This window comes from Balaenoptera musculus, chromosome 6 (genome assembly GCF_009873245.2).
Source record: "Balaenoptera musculus isolate JJ_BM4_2016_0621 chromosome 6, mBalMus1.pri.v3, whole genome shotgun sequence".
Taxonomy (NCBI): domain Eukaryota; kingdom Metazoa; phylum Chordata; class Mammalia; order Artiodactyla; family Balaenopteridae; genus Balaenoptera; species Balaenoptera musculus.
This window is the reverse complement of record NC_045790.1, coordinates 47,442,224-47,465,033: the sequence shown is the minus strand read 5'-3', so window position 1 is coordinate 47,465,033 and position 22,810 is coordinate 47,442,224. Positions and strand designations below refer to the sequence as shown.

The window sequence follows — 22,810 nt, the reverse complement described above, 5'->3', positions numbered from 1 at the left end:
CCTGTCTGCTTTCCCCACCAGAGGGCAGGCTTCTCAGGGGCAGAGACCTCTCCACCATCTGCGTATCTTTGTGTCCCTCAACAAGCGTCTTAGAATCGTGCTTGGCACGTCACATGCACTCACTGAGTTACAGTGAGGCTCTCGGTATATTAGCTCCCCTGGGAAGTCTGCTTTTTTTCCAAGTCAGTACAAGTCACAATCTTCTGCTCTGCAAATATTAACCAAGCCTGTGCTATGAATCAGGCAACATGTGGTAATAAGATCCAGCTGGTGGGTGCCTTTGTAGAGTTCACAGCCTGGAGCCAGAGAGACGAGAAACAAGGACTTAAGATTCATGCTCTGATGGTGTGGGGCCTTCTCGGGAGGGCATGAAAACTCAGAGAATAGTGAAAGTTCTAAGATACAAGACACTACCTAGCAGCTTGAAGGAATAAACTCCTCTTGCATTCCACAAGCTGTCCTCATGGGGCAGCTTATTCACCTAATAGGATCTGACCTGATTTTTTTTCTTAAAAGCAAAATATTAAAAATAATATTCTCGTCCTGCACAAAAACACCAAGAACATAGAGTTTACTTACTTATTCTTAAATCTACTTTTGCGGTACAACCTCTAAATTATTTCCTCTAATTTTTGTGAAACATCATGTAAAACCACTTATTGTAAAATTACATTAACATTAATGGAAATTAAGCTAGTATTGTAATAAAGTAGTTTGTAAAGTGTCGTTGTAAATATTTTGTGAATGGACCACATAATAAAGATGATGAACATAATTTAATTGTAGTTATATTTATAGATATAATCATAGGACTAGTTTTTGTAATTAATAAGAATATTTACATAATTGTATCTCAAGCGGTGGCCAAACCCATTATATAATGAAATGAAGCAAGCTGATTTCCTTATTAAGGCTTTAAAAAATAATTTTCTGTAACAACGACCTTTGGAGTCACAAGTAAAGCACAGTTCTGTCTACATGTGAATTGGTTCTATATCATCTCTCCTAACGGGGTCACATTATCATTGGAAATATGAGAGCGTCTTCCTAAATATTTTGGAAGATTTCCAATGTGTTTCAAAAGTTGGTATCTTAAAGGTTGAAATTTTGCCCTTTATCCCAATTTCCTGCCTTTTCAGGGACTCTGCCTCATCAGTCATCTTATCCTCAATCCTTCCCTTTCCCCTCAGTATATAATCATGCTTAAGTCTTTCAATGCGGCAACTTTTCTCTTGAAAAGTTTCCTGCGGGCACTGCTCTCTCTTGCCTTCTGTTCATGGACAAGCCTCTGGAAAGATCAGTCTGTGCTGGTGCCTCTGTGTCCTTAGGGGTCCTTCGGTCACTTCTTAACTCTGCATCTGCCATTTGTCAGCATTGCTCCACTGAACCTACCCGTGGCCACTTTTCACCTCCACTTGCCTGGATCTCTCAGTGGCATCTGATATTCCTCACTCCCCTCCTCAAAATCCTCTCTGATTTTCAAGGACGCCCGAGAGTGCTCCTTAAGTGTCACCACTCCTCAGGGGCCCCTCCTTGCTCCCTCTTCCTCACACCTCACATTCTCCCAAGGGCCCCAGTGGACCACTGCCTGGATAGCGATGATTCCCACATTCAGATCTCTGGCCCAGATCCTCTCATCCAATGGACTTCTGAACACCTTCACTGGGAAGTCCCTCTGATGGTTAAACTCAACATGCCCCAAACTTCCATACATCATTTTCCTTCCTAGGAATCTGCTCCTCTGCTTGTATCTGTTGGTGATTTCCTCACTCCCAGTGTTTTCTAGTCACCTTAGAGGTCTCCCTCTCCCCCATATCCAATTAGCTGCCAAGTCCTTTTCAGTCTACCTTTGAACACTTTAGATCCAACCTTTCCAGCCTGGATGTTGGTTACAGCTTCTTAATTGGTCTCCCAGCTTTTAATCACATTGCCGACTTGCCTCCTTCTAATTTACCCTTCATATGGCTTGGAGTGCTCCGCAGTTATTTTCTTGTCTTACTCCTTCTTAAGACTCTGCTTTAGGCATCTCATCTTTCAGGAAGCTTTTCCCGAGTCCCTTTCCTGGGCTGGCAAGGCACCTTGGTACTTTTCTCTATCACAGCACTGATACTGATCCTGTCATGGCAGTTATCATAGAGCCTCAGAGGTGTTTTACTGACCCTCTCTCCAACTGGCCTGTGGGCCCCTCAAGGCAGGGATGCTGCTTTTCATCTGTCCCCCCAGTACTTACTTCTTAGGCTGGTCCTCAGTAAGTGTTTATGAATATAACAACATTAACACAAACAACAAAGGGAACCTTAGTGTGTGTGTGTGTGTGTGTGTGTGTGTGTGTGAGAGAGAGAGAGAGAGAGAGAGAGAGAGAGAGAGAGATGCTTGGAGTTCTTGCTGTATGCAAATCTATTTGAAATTTACATTCTTTTCCAGGGGAGAGAAAGAAGGAAGATCCAGAAACACATCGCAGGAAACTCACCAGACTCTCTTCCCAGTTAATGTTGTGATTAAATCTCCAAAGTCTAATAGTGTTTACAATTAATGTTTGTCTATTTTGAGACTCTCTTTAAAAAAAAAAAAGATAACCTAATCAAGTTCAGGCAAAATCGGAATTTTACAAACCAAAAAACTCGCAGCAGGTATCAGATAGCAAACTACGATGTTGCAGGCAAGGAGCCAATTTACTGACCTTAGCCGAGGCTGACACGGCCTGAGAGCTACTGTTCTTCATCATTTTGGGTCTCCTGTTTTATTATTTTAGGAACTTAATTTTCTGGACATTTCTATCTCATATACACAGATACCAATGGCTCACACCCAAACATCCTCAAAGGGGTTTGTCTGATCTCAGCTTTGGAGTTCTGAGCCAGGGAGGGGCTGCCAGATAGAAGGTTTGAACGTCTTCCCCCTGCTCCCATCCCTTGCACCCTGTGGATATCTAAGAGATAAACGAATAAAGAATCACTTTACCCAGGCATGCTTCAGATCCAAGATTTGCCAGCATCCAGCCCCAATGCCACCTAAGGGGTGGAAAAGAGCTCCTCGGAGTCAGTTTGTCAAAGCCTGTATCTTGGGTACATCTCTCTGCAAATGGGCTGTGACATTGGTGTATTCATTTGGGCAGAGTTTTGATTTGTTCACAGCACTTGGCAAATAGTAGGTGCTCAATAAATATGTGTTGAATGGTTACTCTGACTTGTACATAAAAAAACAGAATGTAACAAAACAGTTCTTCCTTATGATGAGCCTATATATTACCCAGTTATTTATCTTGGCATAAAGGGAAAGATTTTATTCTGTAGCAGCCACTGTTTCATGTACACCCATTCTCTCCTGTCACTTGGATTTCATGTGTCTGCAATTTGTCAGTTAACTTGGATTCTTATGTTCTATTTTTTTTGAATCCTCAACTTTACATTGTAAACTGGTGCCTGTAAATCTCATTTGGAATGTGGGTTTGCAACAGAAGTGCCGGCACCTGCCGTGGGTTCTTAACTAAATGGGACTGAAGGCTTAGTGGCCCATAAAATGAGATACTTCAGTTCGTTTCAGATTTAATCAAAAGAGAAACTTACCATGCTTAATTGAACATGCCAACCTCCTGGTATAACAGATTCCCACTTTTTTTTTTAAAGAGAAAGTTTCACGGGGGCGGGAAATTATATTATTAATTTATAATAACAATATTCAAGTTTGACTGATGAAGGCGAACTTAACATTTTCAGTTCTGAAGATGTCAGAAATAGACAAAAAAAAAAGCATCCATGGTTTGCCTCCTGCTGCCACTTAACACCTTCTACATATGCAATGTGGCAAAGTCTGCCTTTACTTGCCAAGTCCAATCTTTCTGCTTTTACTGCTGACAGTTTAGATCATGAAAATAAGATGCAATGAAGTTTGAAGAGCTGGATGTATTCTAATGAGAAGACTTCCTTGGTCCTGGTTTTCAGGAAGACCGTGGATTTACCCACACAGCTGGTTTGGTCTTTCTGACAGATCTGATACAGGTTACTAGCTGATTAGTTTGGTTATGCACACACACGAGGCTGCTGTCTTCCTAAGATCCAGCCCCAGGGAGAGACCTGTAAGAATACATCTCTAAAAAAGTAATGTGGTTAATAACTGATGAGTTAAATCTGTTTTTTTTTGGAGAAGGCTCAGCCTTAACAGAGAGCATCTGTTCAGGTGCCCAGAAAAATTGTGTGGTTACGGAAAGTTGGACCGAATGAGTTAAACCATAAACCTGGAATGAATGAAACATAACATGGTGCTGGAAATGGTGTCTGTGCACAACAGAGGGTGCCCTCATTGGTAACCGGAAGGGAGAAAGTTAACCTGCAGTGTACTTCTCAGAGTTTCTATAGGGATATCAATGGTCTTGAGGCAAGAAGGCACATGCTGCGGTGGAAATTGGATATTCTGTGTGGGAGGAATTGCCTTGTCATTGCATTTAGAAAGGACAAGGACTTCCATCAGAACTGCACCCTGGCTTTCAATCAACTTTGGTAGAAAGTCAGGTTTAGCAATGAGTAAATTAGAAGGTAGTTACATTATGAAGGCTTATCTGCTTTGGAATGAAGTCAGTTTGAATCTCTGGTCAAAGAACTTATTTAAATTTGTTGTTTAAGGCTTGCTCCTTCACTGTTACTAGGAGTGTAGATTGGTGCAATGCCTTTGGAGGGCAATTTGGCACTATCATTCAAAGTCTGAAATGTGTATGTCTTCTGATCTGTCATTTCTATTTCCAGGCATTTATTTTATATCTTTATTTATATCTTCTATTCAGTAGAGTTTATTATATGGGCAAAGAAGATGCTCATGCAGCATTGTAATAACTAAATGAACAAAAATGGAAATATCCTGTATCTTCATCAACAGGGGACTGATCAAACCCACCAGGGAAGAGCCAGACAGTGGAATACTATGCACCTGCTAAAAAGGAATGAGGAAAGTAAAAAAGTGCTAATACGGAAATATCTTCAAGACATATTAATAAACGAAAGCCAGGTATAGAACAGTACATAGAAGAAAAGAGAATATGTTAAAAAACTGATAAAAGTGGTTAACTCCAAGGAATGAATGGAATCTGGGGTAAAAGGGGGACTCACTTTTATTGTCTTTCCTTATGTAATGTTTGCTTTTTACCTCTGTGCGCATGTAATGTTTTTATAACAAAAAAGAATAGTTAAAATTAATTTGCAATTTAAAATTTCTACTGTGGTAAAAGTTTAGATTTGTAACTAAGAATATAGGATTTTTTGGGGGGGTGGGTTGTTGTTCTTTTAAGGGTCTATTCCACAGGAACTATCTAACGGACTCTTTGCTGTATTTAACCACATTAATAAAGAGTTGGACTGTGAAATGGATCAACTAATACACAAGCCTTTTATTCCAGATGCTATGACCCAGGAACATACCTACCACAATCTTGGTGGCAGCTTAACCAAAATGCAAGATCAAGTTAATCTTAAAGGTAGACTGCAAACCAAAAATGTCTGCTGTCACACTTAATAAAGGCACCAGGACAGAATCTTGGACATGGGACTGGAAGGGGCATCAAGGTGTCCATTATCTGAACATCCTTCTGATGGAGGCTTCTTTGGCTTCTCCAGAGATGGGAGACTCACTCCTGTCTGAGACAGGCCATCCCATCTCTGGCCATGTCTGTAAGAAAGGTCCTCCTGTGCTGGACTGAACTCTCTCTCCCTGAATTAAGGAAGGCTGATCTCCTTCCTCAACCTTCCCCACTCCAAGCTGGACTCAGGGGGATTCCCCAGAGCTCCTCTCTCCTGGAAAGATAGACCCCACTTTATCACTGCAAACTGCCCATGCAACCAATCGCAAGAAAGAGGCTTTAGGAAGAACTTCGAAAACATTGTTAGGTTGTTCCCATCCCATGCTACATCCTTGTTCACTTCAGCACCATCCATCACCATCGAGATGCTTATCACCAAGTGGCTCTGAAAATCCCTGGACTGACTCAACCTCCCAGCCCCGCCATCGGTAAATCTCTTATGTCTTAACCTCTTCTATGAACATTGTCTTTTTGTTCCAACTGAAACATAGCTGTTTCCTGATGGCCCCTTTTCTCCTATGGCCTTTGAAAGTGACACTACTTGTCTCTCCAAGTGCCCACATTCCATTCCTCCTACCTTACCACTTATAGATCATTTCTGTCCTTCTTTGAAGCCCAGGGCAATAAACTCTACCACCTATACCCCAAACGACTTCCAAGTCATCCTTCCCTCTTTCCTGAATATATCAGAACCCAGTTCACTCTTTTTCTCTCCACCATTACTCGTGTTACCATCCATGGTAACTTTACGTGGGTGAGCCCTGCAACACTTGGCTCCTCACCGCCCTAACCTACTCGCTTCCAGCTGCCCTCTCCTCCAGCTCACCTCATCCATCCACTCCTGCAGTTAGACCTTAGACTTTGTCACTAGCAATAACTGCACCACGTCCAAACTCCTGATTGGAAACATCTCACGTTCTGTCTGTAACTCTTTTATCTTTCTATTACAAAAAGTCTTTGCTCTCATTGGTCAATTCATTGATGCCATCACCTTTTTATGCCCCTCCTTTAGAACAAGTTCTTCCCTTGGCTTCTGGGATGCCATTCTCTCCTGGTCCTCTGCCCACCCCAGTCTCCTTTGCTGGGCCGTCTCCCTTCTTCCCAGACCCTACACTTTACAGTCCCCAGGGCTCAGTCCTTGGCCTCCTCTTTCCTATCGATTGGCTAGGTATTCTTATCCAGTTCTGTAGCTTTAAATGATACCTATATTTTACGACTTTCAAATCTACATCTATAGCCCTGACTTCTCTCCCAAGCTCCAGACTCCAATTCCACTTTCTCCACATCTCCATTTGGATGTTCCATAGGCATCTCAAACTTAGCATGAGCTCTCAATCTTCCTCCCAGAGCTTGCTCTGGTCTCAGTCCTCCCCATCAACATACAGTTATGTGAAAGTGATATTTCTCTGTTGTGGAGAGATTGCAAGTTGCCTATCAATATCTATCCCTTTTTCATTTCCTAATGACATAATATCTGAATTACTGGGGCTAGCAAATCACCCAGCTTAACATACTACATTTCCAAGCTTCCTTGAACTACGTGTAGGCATGTAACTGAGTTTTGGACAGATTTTACTGGGAGGGTCTAAAAGGAAGCCTCCTTAAAAAGAAGACAAAACAGCTGGGGAAAATAATTTTGGCCCTTCCTCCTTCCTGGAATACAGATGCGATGGCTGGAGCTGTAGTGGCAGCCATTTTGGACCATGAGGTGCCCTTGAGGTTGAAAGTCATATATTAGGATGGTGAAGAAGAAGGATGGAAGGAGTTGGGGTCTAGGATTACTGTGAAGCTTCCATATCAGCCATGTACAGCCTGCCTCTGGACCTCTTTTACTTGAGAGAGAAATATACTTCTATCTGATTTAAACCACTGTTAATCTGGATTTTCTTCTATATAGAGCTGAAACTATCCTGCTTGATATATCAGGGTATACAACACAGTCTCATCCATTCAAAGCCAGGATTAAAATATAATGTGAAGGCCACAGATAGCACCAAGGACCTGTTTTAGGATTACATTTTCAGAGGATACCTCTTGGGCAATGGAAACTACTGTTGAATAGTATTCCAAAATTCAATTTCTCTTTGAGAAAGAACGGAATATTTCACTGCAGTTAAGAACATCAAATGACTGGCTAGACTATGTAACCTTAGGATGCTTCTGTTTCTTTGAAATAATGTGGGTTTTCAAAACTCAGCCACATGACTAATTGAGGAAACCATGATTCACATAAGACATTATTAGTTTCTCAGCTTGGTAAAGAGGTTGCCAATAGGTTGCCATGAAACTAGCCTTAATTTCATTAAAGAAAAGATCATTATTATTTTTGCCTTTGATATTACAACAAACTTTTCTATCTTCTTTTTTCCTTATACAAATGAACAAAGATTGACTTTTTAAATAGTGGAGAAATTATTTTTCTAGAAATGGCTTCTGTTAAATGGCAACGAGTTTAGGACAATACATTGCATCTTTGCAAAGTATCCTTAGTCAGGATTTCTGTTTACCTACCTACCTTCATGTCTCTGTGAATGTTTATCTCCAAAGAGCAGAAATGATTAGTTGTGTATACTGCCACTGGTGGAAAGGCATCTCTCCTTTGAATGTCTCTGTTCCATCACATGAGTTTGTTTTCTTTTGAACTAACTTTCTACATTTTCATTTAAAGTAACTTTAGTAAGGAAGCCAAGTTCAATTTATTGAGGATGTTCCGGAGTGATAATGGTAAGAAATTTGGGTGTCTGCAGATGAGAAATAAACTATGGGTTATTTATTTATTTTTTAACTGAAGTATAGTTGATTTACAATGTTGTGTTAGTTTCAGGTGTACAGCAAAGTGATTCAGTTATACATGTACATGTGAATATGTACGTGTATATATATTCTTTTTCAGATTCTTTTCCATTATAGGTTATTACAAGATATTGAATACAGTTCCCTGTGCTAAACAGTAGGTCCTTTTTGTTTATCTATTTTATAGATAGTAGTGTTAAACTATGGGTTATTGACATTAAGTAAAAATCAGAGATTGCTCTTCCAAGAATATTCAGTATCACCCCATGAGGAGATAAAGGGATGGATGCCCATGTAGGGGGATCTGAGGTCACCAAAAGACTATCCCTAGAGTCATTTGTTTGTATCCTTGGAAACAGCTTGTTACAGAGGGAAATAGAGTCTTTGGGAGGAGTGAAGCTCACGAATCTATCAAGTCTAGGAACATGACTCATACAGAGGCAGGTGCTCAGCTATTATCAGGTGAACACACTAGAATCAGGTGGCTGGTGGGAGAGTCATCACCTTGGCAAGCAGGAATGAGGCAGTGGAGACATGGCCCCTTCTGAGAAGCCTGCCCTCATTTCCATTGGGCTGCCCTGGCACCTCGGGTCTGCCCATCACGCTACTCATCTCTCTGCCTATGTCTCCCACTAGAGCGTGAATTCTTCAGGAGAAGCACTGTCTTTCATCTCCACAGGCCCTGCACCCAGTCTAGTGCCTGGTCCATACTGAGTGTTGCTGAATGAATACGTTAGGGAATGAATGAGTGAGTGGATAAAATTCTGATTGGCTCGGGGTGGGAGAGGAAGTTGGGTGTGGCCCAGGGAGCTGTTCCCATTTATGTTCTGGGCACCTGAAGACAAGGGAGGGAGGGAAAGGGCTCCGAGGGGAGGGGCAAATTTTACAAAAAATGTTACTATTTTGTCCAGTGTCTGAGAGTAAGTGATTGTTTTATTAAAATAACATTTTAATGGTAAAGTGTTCCAGTAGGGGGGCCATGTTTCAGTCAATAGCTCACTGTCATTCTTAGTCCGTGGTTCAACCTTTCCCAGGGTCTGGTCTCCATCAAGCCTTTCTTCCCACTCCTACACTGTAGCCAATCTGAACTGTCCAGTTCCTCATTCCACCTTGTGGAGCAACCACAGTGGAGCCGAGAGGACAGGGTGTGGCACGCCACAGTCCTGAGTTCAGGTCCCTCATCTCAACTTACTACCTACGAGTCCCAGAGCCAATTACTTTTCTTCTCTGTGTCTTCATTTCCTCATCTAATACAACACTTCTTTGGGCTTTGGTTTTCTCATCTTCGGTAAAATCTACCTATGTGATCATCACAAGGATTAAATGACACAGAATATATAAAAAGCCCACAGCGCTGCACCTGGCAGGTGGGAGGCACCCAGTAAGGGTTGGTGTGGCCCCTCTTTTCATCCTTCTCTCAGCCTGGTGGCTCGGAACTTACCACTCCTCCTTTCCCAATTTACCATATTTACTGATCTTTTAGGGTACAGGTCAAAGATCACCTTCTCCATGAAATCCCTCCCCACCCCGCCCCCCGCTGAAAGCAGTCTTTCCTTCTCCCATAGCCTGTCATCTTTTTCTGAGCACCTATGGTACTTACCACTCTCTTCCTGGTGGCTCAGTGATTGCTGTGCTTTATTCCTCCCCCGTCTCTAAGTTCCATGGGGCAAACTGCCCACCTTTTAATCTTGTGTTTCAACAAAGCACCTAGCAGAATAACTTGCATATAGTAGGTGCTTAAAATAATAAACTGAATCTGTGCTGGACAATTCTCTATATTGAGGAAATCGTCACACAATTTCTCTTAGGATAGGGGGTGGCATATATAATTCATCTTTCCATTTAATCCACTTTAGGGAAAAAAGTAAAACAGGCCTTGTTGCAAGTAGCTGATGTCACACAACATCCAGAGCACTTTCTGGAAACAGTTACAAATAATGACTAGTCACATGGGCAATTACAATAAAGCCCTGTCAAGGGCTAGTCACATTTCTAAAATTGTGAAAAGAAATGCTCAAATGGAGGGGGATATTTCCTATTGCCCATAACATCTTCACCTTTATTATACCTCCCTAAACTGTACAACATGGAAATGATATATATCACAGTTACTGCTATTATTTTCAATGAGAGGGGAGAGGCCCTTAAGAATTTGAAGAAGTCATGCATGGTGGTTGCCAGGTCTGAGGTTACTGAGCTGGCTGTGCGTCTTTTAAATTGAATCCCAGAATTAGGTTTAAGCCAGGCCTGGCTTGTCATAGAGGCAGCTGCCAAAGGGTATAATCTGAGGGGGCTGTAGGGAGACCTCCTGTTCCAAAGTATCCTTTCCATGAGTGCCTGAGAGGGATTGCTATGTGTTTAGAAAACTTTTGAATCTTTCAGAGGTTCCTATTCTAGGTGAAGGATAATGCCTTAACCAGCATTTCTAAAAGAGTTCCACAAGAGGCTCCATGGAAGAATGGGTCCTCTGACCAAAAAAGTCTGGGAAATACTGCAAACTCCATCCCTCTATATGATTTACTATTATATGCTGCAGTGCACGGGTACATATGGAAGGCTCTGACAAGTCACATGGTAAAGAAATCTATTTAACTTAACTCAGAAGCTCTCCTGCTTATTTAACAACGAAATCAAGCTTGCTTTCTTTTTTTCCCCCAATTGTTGCAAAATTCCTAATGACATGATCTGGAAGTAGTATTTCATAGAACATGCTTTTCAAGTGCTCCCTTAGCTATTATTAGCTATCACTGTAACAGGAATGAATTTTCAGCTAAGCATGGGGCACAAAGGGATGTGCACGAAGGAATGGGGCAGTCAAGAGAAGGATAAGGAACGTTAAAGGTGACCATGAGGACCCCCAAAACAATTTCACAATCTTGCTAAGCTGGTCAGCCTTCTCATTCCAGATATTATTTTGGCTTTGTTTCCCTGCCTAGAAAGCCCAGCTGTTCGATATCAAGTGGTAGCATGAGCTTGGAAGTAGAATTTTTGCATCTTCACATAATCTTGGTTTGTCTGGCATGGGGAGGAAGAGGAAGGGAGCACTCGGATGGCCACATTTGCTCAAATAGATGTGGAAAGAGGAAGGAAGGGAACAGTAAGGGAGAAAAGGGGCAACTGAGGCAACAGAGAGCCAGGAGCTGCTCTGGCCACAGGAAGCTAAGGGCGGAAGGCAGAGGACAGGATGGAGGAAGGAGAGAAAAGTGAGGGGTCGTCACTGCTCAGGTAGAAGGTAACAAACCCACCAGCTGCCCAAGCCATGAGGCCGAGGCTGAGGGCTGTGAGACGCCTGAATCGAATTATAAAGTCAGTGAGACCCAAACCTTTGGCTTCCCAAGCCAATCACCAAGAAAAATCAAAGTGGTTTGAAGACATGAACTAAAAATAACAGCCGGGACAGGAGCCTTCCTTTAAGGTACGGATTGCTCTTTCTATCCCTGCGGTGGTGGGATACTGATTCTCATAAGTAGCTTTCTGCCTTTGGCGCTCTCACTGCCCAAGGGTCTGCATTTCCCCAGGTTGTGGGGAGGGCCCTGGGCTACAACAGAGCCCAGTCTGAGATTCTAACTGTGGCCTGCTGCTTTAGAAAAAATTACAGTGGTTAACTGAAAGCACAGAGATAGCAGCAGAGAAGGGCCCGGGTGCAGTGCAGAAGCCAGAGTGGGGAGGGGCTGGAAAGGGCTTGCTCTTACCGAGGGCTGTCGGATGTCCTGCTTCCTGCAAAGCAACTAGGAAATCTTTGGCACGCTAAGGCAACTCAGAAATACTAGAAGCTGAAAATAAGATATACAACACTTTTGGGAGTTTCTCTCATGTTGAAGGATAAAATTAACTGATTCCCCTTCTAGGGTACCTTTTGATTTCTTGTCAATATCAGTGTGAAAATCACGGGAAGACTCCAAATGTTTTCGTAACTTACAAATATTATTTATTAGTCAAAAGGCGGAGGTATGTGTGGGAGATAGGGCAAGAGAACAACTCCCTTTACAAGAATGCAGAAATTCTCAAATTGCTGTTCCGTGGTACACTTATTTCAGAAAAGTCATTCTGACTGGGGCAAGGCCGTGCTCTGGGACAGAGCCTGGAATTCATCAGTAGATACATTGAAAAAGAAGTTTCTGCCAGACTTCACTTATTCAGGGGAAATGGTTAAAATGATACGTCCAATCTCACGGAGTGTGAATCCCAATATATACAATCCCACTGGCTGGAAATGGTGGCCCTGGCCTCTCTCGGGTGAGTTAACAGGGACCGCGACAGCTAAGGACATGAGCCTACGCGGCCCCTCTGCATCAGAAACAGGTCTCCAACTGGTTTGAGGCCTAGTGGTTCCTTTAGATCGCTCATTCCTTGGCATAAATCAGAATATTACCAGAACCTCCCCACCTCTGAAATTGGGGCATATTAAAAGAAGAGTGTTGGTTGGATGTGTTTCTATATGTTGTGAGCACGTGGAGGAAATAATGATGACCCAGTGGGTGTGGGCTTGTGTTTATGTTGCTGACACCATTTCTCTGACTGTGTTACACAACTGAGATGGTTTGGATCGTTTGAATGGAATAACATGATTGCTCATGGTATTGCACGTCTCCAATTCCAAACCAACACGATGGCAAAAACTAGACGAAAATGTGGAAAGAATAATAAATCACACAATGTCACTGAAGTCATGCAAAGAGGGGGAAAAAAATGATTAAAAAAAAATGGGCAAGCCACAGACACCATAAATGAAAAAAAAAAGCCAATGCATACAATTCTAAAATCATTCTTACCTTCTTCAGTCATTGTGTCATAATATTTTAGTTTTCCATATGATCCAAGTTCTACAACATCACAGTAAAAGACACAAAGATAAGGAACGAGCTGTAATGCAAGAACTTTGTTTTTACACATTCTCAATTAATCAGATTCAGAGTTACACTGTCAAATTCCGCAATTGTAACTATATAGAGATGTGCAAACATGGGCCATGTGGCGGATGGCTTTCACGACCCACTTTCAGAAATCACTTAAAATATATTATTCCACCGGGGGTAGGACTTGCCCTGCATTCCAGAATAGGACACAGTTATTTTAACGTCTGATAAAACAAATGCTTGGCAAAGATATCTTCACACCAGGTCCAGCCTAGGCCTATAATTTTTAGAGGTGACATTCCAAGAGAAAGGGCTGGGCAAGGACAATGCCCAGACCCACTGAGGCTTGTAGACGCCAGGATTCCTTGCCATGGAACCGCAGTCCCAGGAGTTCATTTCACAGCTTTTCTCCAATAGAACTACTTCCTAGAGATTAGTAAGGAAGGCTACCTGGGAAAACCCCAAAGAAAAAACCAGGTTCTAAACTTCCCTTTCATTTCTAATCTTGTATTTTAGACAGAAAGCACTGAATACCATGGGTGCAGCATGCTTTGGTGTGTGTTGGGGGGGGAGAGGCGGGGGAGGGGAAAGGCGTGGAAAGCTTTGGAAGGAAGGGGGAGGTGTATTCCCAGGGAAGGGCACGTGGCCCAGACAGGTGACAGAGCAGCCACAGCTCCCAGGTCAGGGCATTGCCTGCTGCTGTGTAGACCGCAGGGGCCAGGAGGCAATCTCCTGGGTGCAGCCCACCAAAGGACTCGGCTGTAATGGAAACCACAGGCGGAAAGCAAGCTCTTCTGAGGCAGCTGGTGGAAGTGGCAGCTTGGGTGGAGGGATGGAGGAGGTGGGGACGCACCATTTCTGTTTTCTTACTTCAGTTCTAAAATAGAAACTTTCATTCTTGTTCATCTGAAAATTCCAGATTTTTTGAAGCATCACTGTGAGCAGGTTAGAAATATTTTCCCTGGTCATAACAACACTCTCCCAATAAAATTCAAGAAATTAATGACACTCAAGAGATCTTCCTGTGATTCTGTAGAATGCTTCCATGGCTCATTAACTTGGTCGACTGCTAAAAATTCACATGTGAATGAACTAATAACTGATGGGTTTTGTGTACAAAAGGCTTTAGCTTAAAACACAATAATAAATATTCTTCTGCTTATATTATACACATTCTATATATATTCTTTTTCCATGTGCCTAAAATTTTACCTAAAGCTATTTTAACACACCAATACAAAATTATGTCTTGGGGAGAAAAATCACCTCATCTTTACGTTTCTGCAAAAGCCTGCCTATTCTGGATTTTGTTAGATACACGACAAAGGATGCAAGTGCTTCAATAAGAAATTGAATTTTGTGTAAAAAACAAGAAAGTTTAAAAAAAAATGACTTCTGGGGATTGCCTTCTGTAGAAAATTTTTTTTTCTGGTATTTTAAGAACAGTAGTCTATTATATATGACATTGCACAAGTTTGGGATTTTAAAATGATCCAAATACCTTCATAAATATTAAAACACATGTTCATGGTGGCTTTACACATAATCTATGCATTTGTATTTGTGTGTGTGTATATAATCTTGCAGTAAATTGATGAATTATGTCAGCCGACTAATTTTTTTGTAACCTCTACTCTTTCCCTGAGGTAAAGCAGTAGAATAAGCAGCTGGCATTCTCTTTACTTGCCGAGGAAACAGAACGTGGGCAGCTCTGTGTTTGCAAAGTTGGGTGTGAACCATATTCTATGCAATGAAGATACATTACTGCATTTTTGTGTTTTGAGATGCAACCTCTCTGTATGCACACACTGGTCTTCATGTATCAACCCGAAACTTTCAAACATCTGCTTGTGGCAGATGTGATTATTTTTTACCTCCTCTCTCGTGGAGCCAGTTATAAATAAATACAATCATATTCTTTAATTAAGTTATTTTTACATAGTCGAAACTGGATCTGTGGGTGACTGACAAAGCTCACACATTCTTGCTGCTGTGGCAATGCTAGATTGTTTCTTAGCTGCTGCCTTGGATGAGGACTGGGGCAGGGGGAAAAGAACTGGACAAAACATATAAAAAAGGAGGCTAAAGGTGGTGGAAGAGAAGGAATAAGAGCAGTGAAAGGCTGAATAACAACAGGTGATGTAGCAACTTAAAGCACAGTGAGTGAGGAGGGCAAGGGAACAATATTTGCCCAAGTGAAGGGAACCATGTTTGTTGTTTACTAAAGAAAAGGCACGCAAGAATGTGAAGGAAACCAGCCTACTGGAATAAAGTTTTTAACATTGATAGCAACGGCACAGTGAGACGGTGAACTCAGCACCTCAACGCTTTCAAATGGTCAGGGAGGCATCCTGGGGCTGGTGGGACAGCATCTCCGAGAGCTGGTGCCTCCCTTCCTTGAACCAGGGGCTCAGGGGATGTAGGAAGAGGAGTTTGACACGCGACTAGGGCAAACACGACTTGCATCTGTAAGCCAGAGCACATCACGCACCTGGCTGGTGTCCCACATACCATGGACACCTCATGGAAAGTGGCCTGAGAGGCATGAACGAAAACTCACCTGTAAGGGGCAATGGCCTCCAGTCAGCGCACTCCCCATGGACAGTAGCCAGGGCACCTTTAGCACCGTTGGATTAAGATTCAAACTGCGCCCAATCCAAGCTGAGTTTCTTTGACACGGGAGGGAGAAGTGGGGGGGATTCAAGAGGCTGCTGTTTAATACCACTGAGCAGCTTCTATTACGTCAACTGAGCAAGAGGCAGCCAGGACTGGAAGAGGAATGAATCAGCCGTGAATATCATCCTGGGTACCAGCTGGTGCCTCTTCTATGTAACATTTCTCTAAGAAGACACACAGCCTAAGAAAAATTCCAGAACCCAGTGGTTGGTGTTTGCGATGAGGCTATGAGCCCATTGGGAATGCTGTCTAACATGGCGCCCACACTCGCTCATGCTAGTTGGACAGCTGGGTCCACAGGCACCCAAGCTCCCAGGTCTCTAGGAGGGCTTGAACCTTTTGTCATTCCTCTGTCCACTTCCCTTCAGGTCTTGTCAGCAACATCATCACCTGGCTTTAAGGTACCGCTGAATTCTTGTCCATATTTCTTGGTTGACAAGTCAAGGGAAGGATCTTGTCTTGAGTCTCAAAGAATCTGAATAAGAACTAGTGTTTTGGGCTCCTAATTTCTTCCTTTCTTAAAAAGGGCATGGACACAGATTTCTCCTTCCAACGTTGACCTTCTCAGCTCTACTTTTGAAGCCTCTGGCATTCCCAACCCTTTTCTCAGCAAATCTCCCCAGACAGCAGCAGCAGAAAAGTGACTTCTCACCTTTCAGGCCTCAAAATCCTGACATATGCAACAGAAAGTCAACAGAAGCATCTATGCTGAATTCATTTTGTTAGAATGAAGAATAGGGGTAGAGAAATCAGTGAGAGCAAGTATTTATTAAGTGTTGGTTGATGGAAAAAAATGATTAGCTTGTTTGTTTTCTTAAATCAAAGAGCTGCTTTATTTTTGATACCGGTTTGAACTGAGTTTGAAGATCTAAAAATTAAGGTTTCTAAACAACAGAGAGTAGTTTCTTGGTAAAGTTGTCTAATACTTATCAAGGAGGTGTGTACAGATACCAGATTACATCACATCCATGAAAGGATTATTTTCAGTAGCAAACAGAAGTTAAGAACATAGGCTTTGAAGCCAGGGTATAGGTTTGAACCCAAGATCTGCCACTTATTAGCTGTGTGACTTTGAGCAAATTTACCTCTCTGAGCCCCAGTGTCCTCAGCTGTAAAGTGACATGACTGTATCTATCCTGCAAAGTTGTGGTGAAGAGTAGATGAGATAATAGTACCCACTAAGCAATCAGTAATGGGCAGCTTCATTATTGCAAGCGTCACCAAGAAGAGTAGAAGAGAACCTATGGGACATGGAGCAGAACACTTAGAGAACTTGGTATTTTACACGGGTTTAGTTTGTTAAAACTAATTCAACAGTACTTATAGAAGTTTAAAATAGCTATTTGTTGCCCAACAATAAAAGATATTCTGCCTTGCTGGGGCTAGAATTAGAAAGAAATTTCTTCATCAGTCCTGCCCTTCTACTGTCAGATCTATGGGGAATGTCAATACATGGACCATAATCATTGGAACAGGATGTAAAAAGCAGACCTTTCATTCATCTGACCACCATGTTCCAGCTTTGGACCTCTGCACCTTTCCTTCTAATATTTGCACACAGGACTGTCTCTTCACATGTTGGAGGCTGAGACCCTCTTTGGATTCCTCTTTGGATCTCTCCCAACTAGAGCAGTGCTTTTCTCATATCACATGCTCTCTTCACATTTCTTAAACAAAGCATATAAATGCACAGCTCCCAAATAACAGTGAGGTTTAGGATGCTTTGGTTTGTTGAACTTCCCTGGACTTGCTGAAGTCAGGAAGGCAGGCACTGATGTCTAAGGCTTCTGGACTGCTGATACCATAATATCACTATCAAAGTTCAGGGGGTGGGGTGGCGGAGGGATGGCTTGGGAGTTTGGGATTAGCAGATGCAAATTCTTATATATAGAATGGATAAACAACAAGGTCCTAATATACAGCACAGGGAACTATATTCAATATCCTGTGATAAACCATAATGGAAAAGAATATGAAAAAGAATTTATATATATGTATAACTGAATCACTTTGCTGTAGAGTAGAAATTAACACAACATTGTAAATCAACTATACCTCAATAAAGTAAACTAAAAAAAAAAAAAAGAGTACTTCTGAGTGAGACAGATAAGACAGCTAATTCAAAGCTTGGTTCTACTACTTATGAGCTGGGTGATCCTCTCTGCACCTTAGTCTCTTCTTCAGTGAAATGGGGACAAGAGCAATAAACACCTGTTCTCAGGAGGGTTTTTGGAGGATCAGATAAGAACATGTCTCTATAGCACTTTGTGCTGGGTGGCAGAGGCATCCTTAATAACTGGTACCTCTCTTCATTGTCTCCCAAAGATCCAAAAGGAATATCTATTTCAGCCCAGCATGAGGTTGTTAAATCCTATCAATCTCTAATTATCTCTGCGGGTGGGCACCAATGTCAATGTCAATACTCAATGTGTGCAAGTCAACAACCCCCGCTAGACATCTTAAACACAAGGAAGACTGTCAAAAGGAAAACTTTCAGTTTAATGAAAGGCTGCCCTGGCTAATTTCCAGAACCATATTTGGCAGTATTAACATTTTAGCCTGAGGTGGTTTTTTTTTTTTTTTTAATTTGTGAATTTATTTTCATTATTGAAGTTTTGTGAATGAATAGTACGAGAGTTGTGTATTTGTCATTTTCCGTTCACTCCCTACAAACATAACATTTATATTTGTAGATCTATATAATTTTTAAGTTTCTTGCAGGGTATGTGGGTTGATCTTGATTCTCTTCTATTCCTGTGTGAAAATTTTTCATCAAAAAAAAACATGTATGGGCTTCCCTGGTGGCAGAGTGGTTAAGAATCCGCCTGCCAACGCAGGGGACACGGGATCGAGCCCTGGTCTGGGAAGATCCCACATGCCGCGGAGCAACTAAGCCTGTGTGCCACAACTACTGAGCCTGCGCTCTAGAGCCTGCAAGCCACAACTACTGAGCCAGCGTGCCACAACTACTGAAGCCCTCGCGCCTAGAGCCTGTGCTCCGCAACAAGAGAAGCCACCGCAACGAGAAGCCCACGCACCGCAACAAAGAGTAGCCCCCGCTCGCCGCAACGAGAGAAAGCCCGCACGCAGCAACGAAGACCTAGCACAGCCAAAAAAACAAAAAACAAAAAAAAAAGTATTCTGAGTTAAAAGGTATTTCTAATATAGCCCAATTTAAAGCTTTTTGTTTGATTTTACCTAAAAAAGGGCTGCAAGGACCACCGAAATTAATTGCTTTCCATTAAAAGGCTTTCTTTGGTCATTATTCTTTTATATCAAATGTTCATGTCAAGGCAAGTAATTTGTTTTTAACTAAAAAAATAAAACTTTAAGAGATTGAGGTTAAGTGAGGAAACAACCATATTCTCACTTCAGACTCAAGTCAGAAGAAAAGGAATATTTTAACCTTCAGATTCAAATTCTCACTCAAAAAAAGCTTTTAAAGTACTGACTCATCACAGAAGCTCTGCTTAACAGTCTGTGGGGGAATGATATTTGTGTGTTAAACTTCCCTAAGAGGCTCCTGAATACACGGTTACCTGGGGACAGCTGTACCCAACATGTGGTAACACGTCTATGTCATACACAAGGTACAAATGGAGGTGATTTTGCCCTATGGAGTTCTTTTCATATTCGGCTCTTCCAAATCTATGCTAACGAGTGCTTCTTTTTCTTCTATGAGATTAAAACCTCTCACTTAGGCTTTTGGAAGCAAGGCAAGAACTTTCCAAATGAAAATAAAGGGCTGAACTTGTGGGTAACCCTCCATCAGCTACTGAGTGTCAAGTAGGATTTATGTACATACACACACACCACCTCTTAGACATTTATCACCTGATTTTCACGCCCTCTGAATCCAGCCCCTTCATGAAATACTCACTCTTCCTTTTCAAGCTTCCTGCAAACCCAGACACACTGGTTTGTTACTGCTGTTGTTCTCATCTCCTTCACTTTCTACATGTATTTCCTTGTTGATGTCCGTCTGCTGATATCATTCTGAGGCCCCAGTCACTAGGAAATACTGATACTACATTGGTGGTCAAATCAGGGGTCAGAAAGATCCCCAGCAGCTGGCCCAGTGCCTGGAGTACAGCAGCATTCTGATAAAGCACCAATGAACCACAGGGCCCAGGTGTGTAGGTGAGAAAGTAGACTGGGGACCACAATAGGGAGTGGTGGGGATTATGGAAAACTGGCCAGTGCATGCCTAAAGAGGGGCGGCAGCCAGGCAGCTCCCACTCCATGCGGGAAGGCGGGCACAGTGCTGACAGATCTGATTATTCAAGGGAAGCCAGATACCCGGATTTTTATGTGAAAATTCCTGATTTTAAATGTTGGCAACTAATTCCAAATTAGAAAAAAGAAAAACACTCTGGGTCATTATTTGGCCCAGCAATTTGTAATCTTTGGTTTAAAATCAGGATGCTTAGTCCAATTTTCTTATAAATATTAGTTGAATGAATGAATGAAGATATGAGACCAGTTAGGCTATTGGAACTGGGAGGGGTCCTTGTTAGGCCACCCTTCTCCAGAAGGTCAAGGACTCTGGTTCTCTTCCTTGTCTCCCTCAAGGCTTACCTATCACCTCAGGCTCCTCTGGGACACCAAGGCTGAGTCCATGTCAGGCCAATGGAGCTGCTATGATGCCATGGCTAATACCTTCTTTTTTTGCATGTCCTTGCCCATCCAGCTCTGCCATCACATGAGCCAACAGAGTAAATTTTTTTTAAAAAATCTTATTTTGGAGAGGAAAGAACACTGCCCACTAGGTATAACTGTTCCCAATTATTTTGCAGGGAAATATCTGCAATGTGAAAAACACAATGAAAGGTTCTGAAAGGTAGGTGAGGATCACAGAGGGAGGTGCCATATAATTATATGGGAATTATCATCCTCGAACAGTGAACAATAACGTGTGGTCATTACTGTGGATCATCCAGATGGTTCATGATGAAACGCCCAAGCGAGTCCCCAGATACTCCAACTTCTTATAAATTTGTCACCTAATTTGCAGCCGTGCTGCTCTGTGGTGTTGCTTAGCAATATCAATGGTTACTGATTTCTGTCCTGTGAGGAGCTGACTCAGGCCGTATTTCACTGTAATTTACATGCTCTGGATGATCAAGCAAGAAAAATGGGACTCAGAAGCGCTGTTGTGCTGCTTTCCTTCTGAGGTAGATTGGGGAGGGGGAGAGAACAGGAGAGAGCAAGCAGATTTCTGGAAAGAATTTCTAAAGAAAAACAATGAGCCACCAGGCAAGAGAATCAACCCCAGTGTGGTTAAAAAAAAGATTTCCTGGGCTTTTATGAGTGTCCTTTTAATTGTGTAATTAAAAGTCTCAGTAACAATCTTAAGGTAACTTTAAACACTGAGACTTTGGCAGAATGTTTTTCCTTTTTCCCAAAGGGACGGAGAAAAGCACGTGACAATATAGCATGATGGCCCCATCATTTGTACTCTGGAGCCCCACAGGCTTTGACTTGACAACTGAAACATGTTACTTATAAGTTTTTTGGGTAGGTAGTGGGTTAAGAAGCTAACATATTCACTAATGACATCTAACATCTTGGGTACTTTTTTGCATCTCTGTAAATGGAAAGATTATGTTTACCAAATCAGGCAAAAGGTACTTTCTGATTAAGTCTTATCAAATTTGGGGTGGAGGATACAAACACATTTATTGCTCAGTCTTAAAAGTGGCAAAGTATTCCATTCTCTTCCCCTATCCGCGTTTTAAAGGATTTTTCGAGGTGGCACATACAGATAAGCCCACTGTTTTCTTTCATAGAGATGTGAGCTCGGTTATATCACATGTGACTAAGATCCACAGGGCGGGGCTTTAGGTGATGCTGATACTTCTATAAGCCATACCCACAACCCAACCAGTCATGAAGCCCTATCAATTCTACCCCTAAATATCCTCAATTCTGTCTTTTCTGTTCCATTCCCACTGTCCCTGCCTTAGTAGGAGGCCTTGCTGAGGTCACTGCAATAGTCCTATAGGAACTCTCGTTTCCTAACCTTTCTTACCACCTACCGTGACCTTTCACCTATGTTTCACATTGTTACCAGGGTAAGGCTTTCAAAACACCAACTGAACATACACCTCTAAATCCCACGCATACCGTCTTTTTGTGTTGGAAATTTATTAGGTCTCCCAACTTACTGAATCACTTGGAACCCAGGTTTGAGGTTCCCTCCTGCAGGCAGCATTCCTGAATGCCCCTCGTCCCTAGTGTAAGTCACTTTCTCCTGCGCGTCTGTTCCAAGTATGCCCTTCTGTGCGTGCTCATCAAAGGCACCTTAACCTACTTGCTTTCTGTCTTTTAGGGCAAGGAATCCACACACTCATTTTGTTAATTTGAACACCCAGCATAGTTCCTGGCACTCTGTAGGTGTTCAAATGCTGCTGAACTGAATTAAATCTCTATTTAATAGTGCTCTGTTAATCTTCCTTAGCCTAGTTGCCTTCGGTATGGACGTCTATGATTCCTTCCATTTTAGTGTTTTAACTCCACAGTTTCAACTATTCTGTCTTCACTATCTCTGCAGGGAGGAAGTCTGTGAAGGGAAAATGCATGCAGCCTCAACTGCTGGAATCCTCTTCATTGCTTCTGTAAAGTAGGAGGATTTACATCATGCAAAAGTGCCATCAGGAGAGTCCTCAGCACATAGAAGACAAAATGGTGGCAATGGCTTGGAAATGGAGATAAAAAAACAAACAAAAAAAAACCCCACTGGTGTGCGGAATGGATGGCGCATGCTGGCTAGAGAACAATTTGGATGTTCTCCTGGATCCCATCCTGCAGCCTGGCTGGATTCAGAAGAGTCTGCCAGGCAGAGAGAATCAGTGCTAAATTATATCCAGCCATTGGGTCAGCACAGCTGAGTTTCTACCCTCTGATGCACTGAGCATCA

General features: G+C 42.3%; 1 protein-coding gene across 3 annotated transcripts in view; it reads right to left on the bottom strand.

The window, feature by feature from the left end:
• Positions 1 to 22,810, bottom strand: part of SLC24A2 (solute carrier family 24 member 2) — a 248,656-nt gene that overhangs the window by 56,358 nt on the left and 169,488 nt on the right. For all 3 annotated transcript variants that reach the window (XM_036855857.1, XM_036855858.1, XM_036855859.1), the window contains one exon: positions 13,132 to 13,182. In XM_036855857.1, the coding sequence (XP_036711752.1) occupies positions 13,132 to 13,182 (51 nt within the window). The remainder of the gene's footprint in view (positions 1 to 13,131; positions 13,183 to 22,810) is intronic.